The sequence below is a fragment of the Ahaetulla prasina genome, chromosome 10, assembly GCF_028640845.1.
Source record: "Ahaetulla prasina isolate Xishuangbanna chromosome 10, ASM2864084v1, whole genome shotgun sequence".
Classification (NCBI taxonomy): domain Eukaryota; kingdom Metazoa; phylum Chordata; class Lepidosauria; order Squamata; family Colubridae; genus Ahaetulla; species Ahaetulla prasina.
Genome location: NC_080548.1, coordinates 11111571 through 11122498, shown reverse-complemented (window position 1 = coordinate 11122498; position 10928 = coordinate 11111571). Strand labels below are relative to the sequence as shown.

General features: G+C 48.7%; 1 protein-coding gene across 2 annotated transcripts in view; it reads left to right on the top strand.

The window, feature by feature from the left end:
* Positions 1-2020: 2020 nt before the first annotated feature.
* Positions 2021-10928, top strand: part of LOC131204462 (protein argonaute-1) — an 89299-nt gene continuing 80391 nt past the window's right edge. For both annotated transcript variants that reach the window (XM_058195773.1, XM_058195772.1), the window contains exon 1: positions 2021-2185. In XM_058195773.1, the coding sequence (XP_058051756.1) occupies positions 2161-2185 (25 nt within the window). In that variant the 5' untranslated portion in view covers positions 2021-2160. The remainder of the gene's footprint in view (positions 2186-10928) is intronic.

Below are 10928 nucleotides of genomic sequence, written 5' to 3'. Positions count from 1 at the left end.
CTGGCTGCCTGTGGTTTTTCGGGTGCACTTTAAGGTTTTGGTTACTACCTTTAAAGCGCTCCATGGCTTAGGGCCTGTGTACTTACGGGACCGCCTACTGCTACCTCACGCCTCCCACCGACCCGTACGCTCACACAGAGAGGGACTTCTCAGGGTGCCGTCCACCAAGCAATGTCGGCTGGCGGCCCCCAGGGGAAGATCCTTCTCTGTGGGGGCCCCTACCCTCTGGAACGAACTTCCCCCTGGCTTGCGCCAATTGCCTGACCTTCGGACCTTTCGCCGCGAGCTGAAAACGTATTTATTTACTCACGTGAGGCTGGCTTAAATTTTAAAATTTAAATTTTTTAGATGAATTTTATGGGTTTTTAGATTTTAAATGTTTTAAATCTCGGCCAATTATATAATAAGTTTTTAAATTTTGTTTTAAGTGTACATTGCTATTGTTTTAATTCTGGCTGTAAACCGCCCTGAGTCCTTCGGGAGAAGGGCGGTATAAAAAAATCTAATAAATAAATAAATAAATAAATAAATAAATTTGGCAACCAGCATGTATTTTCAAGGGTTGCAATGTCCTGGGGTCATGCAATCGCCTTCTCCGTTGGCTTCTGACAAGCAAAGTACCAGGGGAAGCCAGATTTAGTTAACAAATATAGTTCGCTTAACAACTGCGGCAATTCTTTTAACGTCCGTGGCAAAAAATGTAAAAAAAATTGGACACGACTCACTTAATGCAAGGTCAGGAATGAAAATTCTGTTCCCAGTTGTGACTGTAAGTAGAGAACTCTCTGTATGCTAAATTGTGTCACAGCACCGTTATGAACCTCCATATTATTGGGATGCCCAGGGAAAAGTCCACTTAACTTGAACACAATCCCTAGATGGTTGGTTGGCTGATTTTTTAATTTTATTTGCATTTATATCCCGCCCTTCTCCGAAGACTCAGGGCGGCTTACACTATGTTAGCAATAGTCTTCATTCTATTTGTATATTTATATACAAAGTCAACTTATTGCCCCCAACAATCTGGGTCCTCATTTTACCTACCTTATAAAGGATGGAAGGCTGAAGGCCTTATTTATTTATTATTTATTTATTTATTAGAAGTCAATGCCAGCTTTTAGTGCTTCTCAACCTGGGCAGCTTTAAGATGGGTGGACTTCAGCTCACTGTGGAGTTTGTCCACATGCTGCTTGGGGACTTCTTGGAACCCAGCCATCTTAAAAGTTGAAACGCTTGAAAAATATTGGTTTAGAATAGGGGTCTCCAACCTTGGCCATTTTAAGACTTGTGGACTTCAACTCCCAGAATTCCTCAGCCTCAGCTTTGTTGGCTGAGGAATTCTGGGAGCTGAAGTCCTCGAGTCTTAAAGTTGCCAAGGTTGGAGACCCCTGGGCTAGAGGGGAAGTAATGGTGGTTTTGGAGGACAGAAAGGAGAAAAAAAAAAAAGACGAAATCCTCTTGGTATAAACCCATGTTCTTCAAACACACTCAAAAGTTCCTTTTCAGAGTCAAATCCGAAGCACTATATAGCCCTAGACTCCAGGGCCGAGAGAGTGTTTTTCAACTTTAAGACGGGCCGACCATTTCCCAGAATTCCCCAACCACCTTGGGAATTCCCTAGGAATTCTAGGAGATGAAGTTGCTGAGGTTGGAAAACCCTTGTGTGAGTTCATTTTAGGGACGTTTCCTTTTCTTGCCTCGAGATTTTAATTTCTTCGGCTGACCATGGCTTCCGATTCCCTAAATTTTTGCCTAATGCTGCAATCTAGTGGGTAGAGGGAGCCTGGCTGCACGCACCCGTTCCCGGCTCTGTGCATTTTGTGCAGAGGTTTTTCTCTTGGCGCCCCTCGGGTCCAGGAGCATCCCTCCGGCCTCGGAAGTGTCGGCTCTTTCGAGACTTTCCCTCGTTTCCTACCTCTTTGCTCCGCTTTCTCGCCTCCCCCGCCCCTCCCTCCCTCCCTCTTTCCCAGCCTGCGGCGGCGCTGGTTGGATGGGCTGCCGCGCAGGCGCAATCCCGGGATCCCGGGCTTGTCCCGAGCAGAGGCTGCGGCTGCAGCGGCGCTCAGGTCCCCGGTGCGCCTTTGGACGCGGGTCTCTTCGGCGCCTCTCGCGCGCCCTCCTCCCCTCTCCCCGGTCCGGGGCGCCGCCCGCGTGGATGGGATGGAAGCGGGTCCCTCGGGAGCAGGTACCCTGCAAGGAGCCCGGGAAGGGCCAGCTCAGAGGGGCAGCATGCAGCGGGAGTGTGGGGGGGGGGATGCAATCGGTCCGGGCGACTCCGGGAGCCCGTGCAATATTTGGGGTGGGTGGGCGAGTGGGGGCTCTCCAAAGGAGCAAGAGCGACGCCGGGGTTTTGCAAAGGGAGGGGCTTCTGGGCTTTGCAACCGGGGGTTTGGGAGGGCGCCAGGGGCGAGGGCCAGGGTTGCGGAGGGCGCCAGGTTGGTCGAAGAACAATGGAGGGAAGGCGGCGTGGAGGGGGGCGGAGGGGAGTTGGGGTGAAAGAGGGCTCAGGGAGCCAGTGTGCAACGTTTGGGAGGGGCTGAAGGCGAGGCGAGGCCCAGCTGGACGTGAGGAGGGGGCCAGGTTTGGAGGGGGAGTCTCTTAAGTTCCAGCAGGCTGGCCGGGGGCTGGGGCTGGGGCTGGGGGAGCGGATCTGCGAGCCAAGGAGGGAAGGGGCTGGAGGGCAAGGGAGGCCTGCGAAGAGGAAGAGGGAGACCACGTGAATCTTGCAAAGGGGGCTTACTGAGTGTCGGGGGTGGGTGGGTGGGAAGATGCTCTGGGGCCGGGGTGGGTGGTGGGTGGGTGGACTTGTTGGAAGCAGAGGGGTGGTGCAGGGAGGGGACGGGGCTCTCCTGAAAACTCCGAACTTGAATTTGGGGAAGGGGAGAAGAAGCCCTGGGATGGAAAGGGGGCTTGAGACTGACTGAGATTGCAGGTGATAGGGGGGCTTGGGGGAAGGATGAGGGGCTCTGAAAAACAAGTGGTGTGCAGAGACAAAATTGGGAGGGGGAGGGCAAAGGTGGGGGGAGGCACTGAATGGGAAGAGATGAGGAGGGAGCAGGAATCAGAAATGGGTCTGGGGGGGAATCGCTTTAGCTCTGTGGAAAGGCTGGGGTAGGAGAGAGGGAGAGGGAGGTGGGCTCAGCCGTTCACCTTTGGGAGAAGAGACTCTTGAAGCATCAGATTTGTGGGTGGGTGGGGGGAAGAGGAATGTGTAGAGGTGCCTCTTGAGTACCAGGTGTGCAAGGAGACAAGGTTTATGGGGCTGTAGCTGTTTTGTGGAAGTGAGGTGCAACCCAGGCAGCCAGAGAGCAGACTGTGGACAAGCCTGGATGAGGAGAATAAAACTTGGCTTATTCACTACCCAGGCCTTCTGGGTGGTGGAATAAAAGAGGATTTCCCCAGTTTTTAATGGGGGAATCCCACCAGAGACATCTCTCTGCATGGGACACCATGGCCACCCCCCCCCCCGGCACTGGGTGATCCATGTCAGGTCCCTTCTCATCTCCCATCTGCCACTAGGTCACAAGGACCAGGCTCCTAACCCAAATGGACTTGGCATTCAACAGAACCTACCGGAGGTTCCAAGCTAGAATGAAATTTATTATGGGATGCCTTAACGTGGAGGATGAACCCAGCCCGCTGTAGCTCCTAACCCGGTCTCAGCAGCCTGAGTTTGCATTCAAATAGCAGTTTAGTGTGTTGTGGGGATCCAGCATATCAATGTACAGTCTAGTAAGTGGGGGCACCACTTTTATTGAAGCTAACATCCCCCATCTGGAATTCTCTGAAAGTTTGGGTCTATAGACCATCAGCTTGGGAAGTCCTGTGACTTCCAAAACATCAGCAGGTACAGGGGGACAGCAGTTTTCAAGGAGAGAACCAAGGTGGATAAGACAAAGAGTGACTTACTTTTGGAGGGTCTTTCTGGATGAAGGGAGAAGTAGATGTTTGAAAGGACAAGGGAAGGAGGCACCAGGGTTCCTTGGAGGTTCGCTGGGGAAATACCAGAGAGGCTTTGATGCCCAACTTGTGTCAGAGCTGTGACGCGTATCTGAAAGGGGTATGAAGACGGGTAAAGGTTCCTGTTAGAACAAGGGGTTGCCAAGGGCAGCTGAGGGTGGTTGCCTTCTCTTCATCTCTCCCCCTTCCCAAGTACAGCAAAGGGGTTTGCAACTCTCATTATAAGGTGTGTGTGAGTAAATGCAACAGAGAGTTAATTGTGATGGAAAGTAATTGTGACTTAAAGAGGAGACAGGAAAGAGGGGAGACAGGCAGAGGACAGGAGCTGGGCGAGGGCAGTGGGTTTTTTTTCTTTTCTTTGCGTGCCCAAGCATTGACCTCCAGGGTTGTAGTAGTATTTCTTTTTTATCGCCTCTTTAAAAAAAAAAAAAAACAACGGAACCAACATCCTCCAGATTTCCTTTTAAAGAAACTCTGCCCCCAGCATTTCCAAGCTGATGAGGAAAAGTTGAGAACGTGTGTGCTTTTTGAAACTTTCCCAGAAGAGGGATTTTAATTGTCAGTACGTCTGTGGAAATTCTCAATCATCCAGGTTGTCCCAAAGGCGCTTTTCCAGAAGGCATCTGGACTTTCTTGGTTTTCCTTCTTTTGAAAATGTTTTACATCTCATCCAAGGAGCTTCTTCAGTTCTTCAGAAAGGCACCTTTGAGTTAATTGTGGAGTTTAAGACTCATGGAGTTCAACTTCCCAGAATTCCCCAATTCTGGGGAGTTAAAGTCCACAAGTCTTAAAGTTGCCAAGGTTGGTGGCTTTAGAATATTATTTGTGAGGCTTGGGCAGTGGTGGCTTAGAACAGGGGTCTCCAACCTTGGCAACTTTGAGCCTGGCGGACTTCAACTCCACCTATGGTTCTTAGGCTCTTAGTGTATATCAGGGTGGTTTTGAGAGATTTGTGAGAAACTTGCAAATGACTTCGTGATTTTTCAACCTTTAGGTCTATACTAGAAACCAATTGGGATGTTGACTGTGAGAATGATTTATTTTTATTTTATTTTATTTATTTATTTTTGTCACAACATTATATACAAGCACATATAATGAAAGAAAACAATAGGACAGGAACGGTAGGCACTTTTGTGCACTTATGCACGCCCCTTATAGTCCTCTTAGGAACTAGGACATAATACTAGTTGCTTGGTTCTGGCTTAATGTGCTATGTAATGGCAACTCTGGTGGTTGTAACCTATCGTGAGAACTTTGCCAATTTGGGTTGATAAACTTATTTATGGCTTAAAGCAAAGGTCTCCAGCCTTGGCAATTTTAAGACTTGTGGACTTCAACTTCCCAGAATTCCCCAATTCTGGGGAGTTAAAGTCCACAAGTCTTAAAGTTGCCAAGGTTGGTGGCTTTAGAATACTATTTGTGAGGCTTGGGCAGTGGTGGCTTAGAACAGGGGTCTCCAACCATGGCAACTTTAAGTCTGGCAGACTTCAACTTCCCAGAATTCCCCAATTCTGGGGAGTTAAAGTCCACAAGTCTTAAAATTGCCAAGGTTGGTGGCTTTAGAATACTATTTGTGAGGCTTGGGCAGTGGTGGCTTAGAACAGGGGTCTCCAACCTTGGCAACTTTAAGCCTGGCGGACTTCAACTCCCAGAATCCCCCAGCCGGCTGGGGGATTCTGGGAGTTGAAGTCCGCCAGGCTTAAAGTTGCCAAGGTTGGAGACCCCTGGCGTTAGAAAGCAAGTCGTGGTGAAAGTGAAACGAAAGATGCTACCCATTGTGGTTTCTAAATATGGTTTTTAGCTTAGTGTAGTGTGTGTGAACTAGGCCACTCTTAACAGCTCTCCTTTTGAAAGCTTTCAGCTGCTCAGGAAATTATGTAAATGTGTCTTGGATTTCAAGCACAAACAATAGTATTGTGATGCCTTAAGAATTAGGATTAATGTGTTCCATGCACTGTACTACTGCATTATATATGATGGTTTGGTTACATGGATTAAAGTGTTGTGTGAGTCATTGTTACCTTACGTGTTGTAAACCTAACTGATTATGCCTCATGCAATAAACTATTCTCAAGCCAACAATGGTTTGGAATCAGCTGTGGGACAGATGCCTTCCCAAAAGCGTTGGATTACGGTACCTAGTATTTCCTGTTGCTGCTATTACCCACTCTTGCTGGGGAGGATGGGAGATGTTATCTAAGCAGGAGGGCTAAAAATAATATAGAATAGAATAGAATAGAATTTTTATTGGCCAAGTGTGATCGGACACACAAGGAATTTGTCTTGGTGCATATGCTCTCAGTGTACATAAAAGAAAAGATACGTTCATCAAGGTACAACATTTACAGCACAAATGATGGTCAATATATCAATATAAATCATAAGGATTGCCAGCAACAAAGTTAGTCATACAGTCATAAGTGGAAAGAGATTGGTTATGGGAACGATGAGAAGATTAATAGTAGTGCAGATTTAGTAAATAGTAAATATTTACTATTTAGTAAATAGTAAATATATGTAACATTCTGAATCTTTACACTACTACCACTTCCTAAAATGAATACTACCTTCAGGAGTAAATGCACGGCTTCATTGGGATTAGCATAGAATAAATACATCACTTTTAATAATGTCATTGTAATTTCTCTATTGCAGGCATTCTAAAACTGTGGCATTGCGATTGTCTATTTGGGTTTGTGTAAGCGATGCCTGGAGTGGGGCTGACAGTGCTTCCGCTCTGCATGTCCAAATCTGGGTAGGCTTTTTATTTTAAAGCAACCCTTCCCCTTAGTGTTACGATGCCTGAGACAACCCAGCCTTGAACCACAGTTTGAGAATCCCGGGTAAATGTGGAACGGAACTACATTTCTTTCAGGTTTGCAGTGATAGGAATATGGAGAATTTTTGGGAAAATTCATGATCAGTCTACTTTTTGTAGACTGTCTAATCCAGTGCAGATAATCCTCAGTTTATGACCACAATTGAACCCAAATTTCATGTTGCTAAATGAGAGACATTTGTTAAGTGAGTTTTGCCCAGCGGTGGGTTTCCAATATTCTTACCACCAGTTCGCTGATTGTGCACTATATACATGCATGCCTTCTGCATATGTGCCCGGCCTTGAAAACATGACTAAATAAGACGGCATTACTCTGGGCTGGGTGGGCGAGCCCACCTGCAGTCGCCGCTACCAGTTCACTCGAACTGGTATGAAGCAGCTGAATACCATCTCTGGTTTTGAATGAATGAATGAATGAATGAATATTTTAATTTGTATACCGCCCTTCTCCCGAAGGACTCAGGGCGGTGAACAGGCAGATAAAATACAGATACACACAATAGTTAAAACATCCCTTAAAAAACTAATTGAAATTTGCCCAAATGTTAAAATAACATACTCCCCCATAAAATTACAAAACTTTAAAAACCCATCAAATTCAATTAAAATTTAAAGGTAAAAATCAAGCTAGTCCAGCCATACGAAATAAATAGGTTTTAAGTTCGCGGTGAAAGGTCCTAAGGTCAGGTAGTTGTCGAAGTCCGAGGGGAAGTTCGTTCCACAGGGTCGGAGCCCCCACAGAGAAGGCCCTCCCCCTGGGGGCCGCCAGTCGACACTGTTTGGCTGACGGCACCCTGAGGAGTCCCTCTCTGTGGGAACGCACCGGACGATGGGAGATAGAGGCCGGCAGTAGACGGTCCCGTAGATAGCCCGGTCCTAAGCCATTTTGCTCCACTTTATGACCTTTCTTGCCACAGTTGTTAAGTGAATCATTGGAGTTGTTAAATTAGTGACACTGTTGTTAAGTGAATCTGGCTTCCCCATTGGCTTCGTTTGTCACAAGGTCGCAAAAGGTGATCACGTGACCCTGGGACACGAACCACCGCCATAAATGTGAAGCAGCTGCTAAGCATCTGAATTTGGATCACGAGACCGTGTGGATGCTGCAACGGTTGTAAGTGTGAAAAACGGTCACAAGTCACTTTTTTTCGGTGCCGTTGTAACTTTGAACTGTCACTAAACAAACTGCTGTAAGTCGAGAACTACCTGTAGATCATATGATTTAACTATAGCAACTAGTACTAGACCACAAGCTTTTTGTCGGGATGGGACACGTGTGCGAATGGCCATCTGGGCATCTCTAATAACTGTTGGGGTCTTTAGTGCTCTCTGAGCTTGGCTATTTTCTTGCAGACATTTTCATTATCCACTAGGTAGCATCATCAGTGCTAGCGATAATACAGCACTGATGATGTTGCCTAGTCTGGCAATGAGATGTCTGTAAGAAAAACACCAAGCTCAGAAAGCGGCAAGGATAGAATAGAATAGAATAGAATAGAATAGAATAGAATTTTTATTGGCCAAGTGTGATTGGACACACAAGGAATTTGTCTTGGTGCATATGCTCTCAGTGTACATAAAAGAAAAGATATGTTCATCAAGGTACAACATTTACAACACAATTGATGGTCAATATATCAATATAAATCATAAGGATTGCCAGCAACAAAGTTACAGTCATACAGTCATAAGTGGAAAGAGATTGGTGATGGGAACTATGAGAAGATTAATAGTAGTGCAGATTCAGTAAATAGTCTGACTGTTGAGGGAATTATTTGTTTAGCAGAGTGATGGCCTTCGGGAAAAAACTGTTCTTGTGTCTAGTTGTTCTGGTGTGCAGTGCTCTATAGCGTCGTTTTGAGGGTAGGAGTTGAAACAGTTTATGTCCAGGATGCGAGGGATCTGCAAATATTTTCACGGCCCTCTTCTTGATTCGTGCAGTATACAGGTCCTCCATGGAAGGCAAGTTGGTAGCAATTATTTTTTCTGCAGTTCAAGGATCCTCTTGCAGTTCAAACCCCAAGTGTTGTTTTCTCTCAGGGCATCTCTAATAAGTAAGCATTGCCACTGACTCAGTGGTCCAGGGGATCTTTGTCTAAAATTTGTCCTTTGTCCTTTGGCAAAGGGCAGTCTAAGCAGAAAAAGTGCATTGAACTAATTAATAGTTGAAAACCTACCTTTCCCAAAATCTAGCTTAATGCATATGAACGGAACGTTGAGTTTAGGGAAGACAGCCTGCTAATTTGGAAGCAAGTTCCGGGATGATGGTCCTAAGGAAGGAAAGATGGTTTGGAGCTGTGTCTTGTTTTAAATTAGTTGGAATTGCTGCCTTGATTATGTGTAATTTGCATATGGGAATGGGCCCAGCGCTGCTTCTGCTTTGCCTGATGTCTTGGGCAATTCTTGTCAGCCACGATCATGGTCCATACTTTCAGATAGCAGGCTTTCCAGTCAGTCCGAAGAATATGGGGGTTTCGTGTGGAGTTCCAGCTCTGATTTTTTTAGGAACTCAGGTTGACTAAAGGCATCTCTGGATCGGTTTTCTCTCCCCCCCCCCAATATTTTGCTAAGATATACCTCCTAAATCTATACGATACAGTAAGTATAATAATAGTTTATTAAGCTTGTATGCCACTTGGCTGTCAAAGATTCTGAGTGGTTCACAACAATGACAGAAATGATAAAGAGGTATTATTTCTTGCAGCAGTCGTAACTTTTATCCTTATGTTACTACTATTTAACACTGCTTCCTTGCGGAACACCTTTTAAAAGTCAGAATCTGCTGTGTAGTATTCTTTAGACCAGGGGTGTCCAAAGTTTTTTGAGTGAGGGCCAAATACAGAAAAATAAGCAAAGGCCCGGGCCACGGGGGCTAAATTTTTGTGCCAGTTCTGTGGGCGTGGCTTATTTTGGGGTGTGGCTTGGTGGTCATGTGACTGGTGGGCGTGGCTAACTCCTCATGTGACTGAGTGGATGTGGCTATGGGCATAGAAACCTAAATACATAGAGACCTAAATACTGACAGCGGCTACCAGTAATCCTCGGCTTGCAACCACTCATTTAGCGACCAATACAACAGCACTGAAAAAAGTGACTTACCACCAGTCTTTGCATTTATGACCTTCGCAGCATCCCCAGTTACATCAAAAGTCAAGCTTTTGGCAACCAGCATGTATTTACTGGGGATTTTCCGCCGTCCGTCGCGAACTCTCTTCCCACTGAGGGAGACACAGCAGCCAATGGAGGGACTCCGGGGAGGCCCAGGCGAGGCCCGCACCGCTTCCTCGCAGCCACTCAGGTGTGCCACGCGGCTCCCACCCAGGCCAGAAAGGGACGGGGCTAACTAGGGGGCGAAAGTGGGCGGGCACCGGCCCCTCCTCCAAGCGCCGAGTGGCGGCGCGCGGAGCGGCAGCGGCGGCCAATGGGGCGGGCGAGCTCGGCGCGTCACGGGCGGCACACGGGCCCGCGGCTGAGGTAAGCGGGCGTGTGGCGGGCGCGCGGCGCTGCTTCGGCGGCGCATGGGCGATGCCTTGCCGCGACCGGCGTGGTGGGCCCGGCGGGGCAGAGGCGGGATGCCGGCGGCGGCGGGCCTCGGCAGCTGCGCCGCCGACCCGGCCGGGCAGCGGTGACAGCCTGAGCCGGACAGCAGCAGCAGCAGCGCCGACGGCAGCCGATGCTGCTGCGCTGGCGGGAACGGCTGCTGTGCGGGCGATGGGGGCGCCGAGGAGGCCACGGCCACGTCGGCGACGGCGACGGGGCACGACTGGCCGGGGTCGGCGGGGGGCCAGCTCAAACCCCTGCCCATGGGCGACCAGAAGCGGGAGCTGCAGACCATCATCCGCGACAAGTAAGCGCCCCTGAGCGTGCAGGCGCCAGCGCCGGAGAGGATCCCGCGGGGCTGGGAAGCAGAGCGCCTCGCCCGCCTGGCTTCCGGGGCTACAGCCCCGCGTGGGGACGATGGGCGTCGCCGCCCGCCCGCCTCTTCCTCTGTCTGGTGGGCCGGGCTGGAGCCATGGGCGTCCTGGGCGCCCCCTACAGCCCAGTGGCGGAATGGCCGGCCCGCAGCCCCGGGTGGGCGGGGATCGCCTCAGCGGAGCCACTCCGCATCTGCAACTGGGCGAGCGGC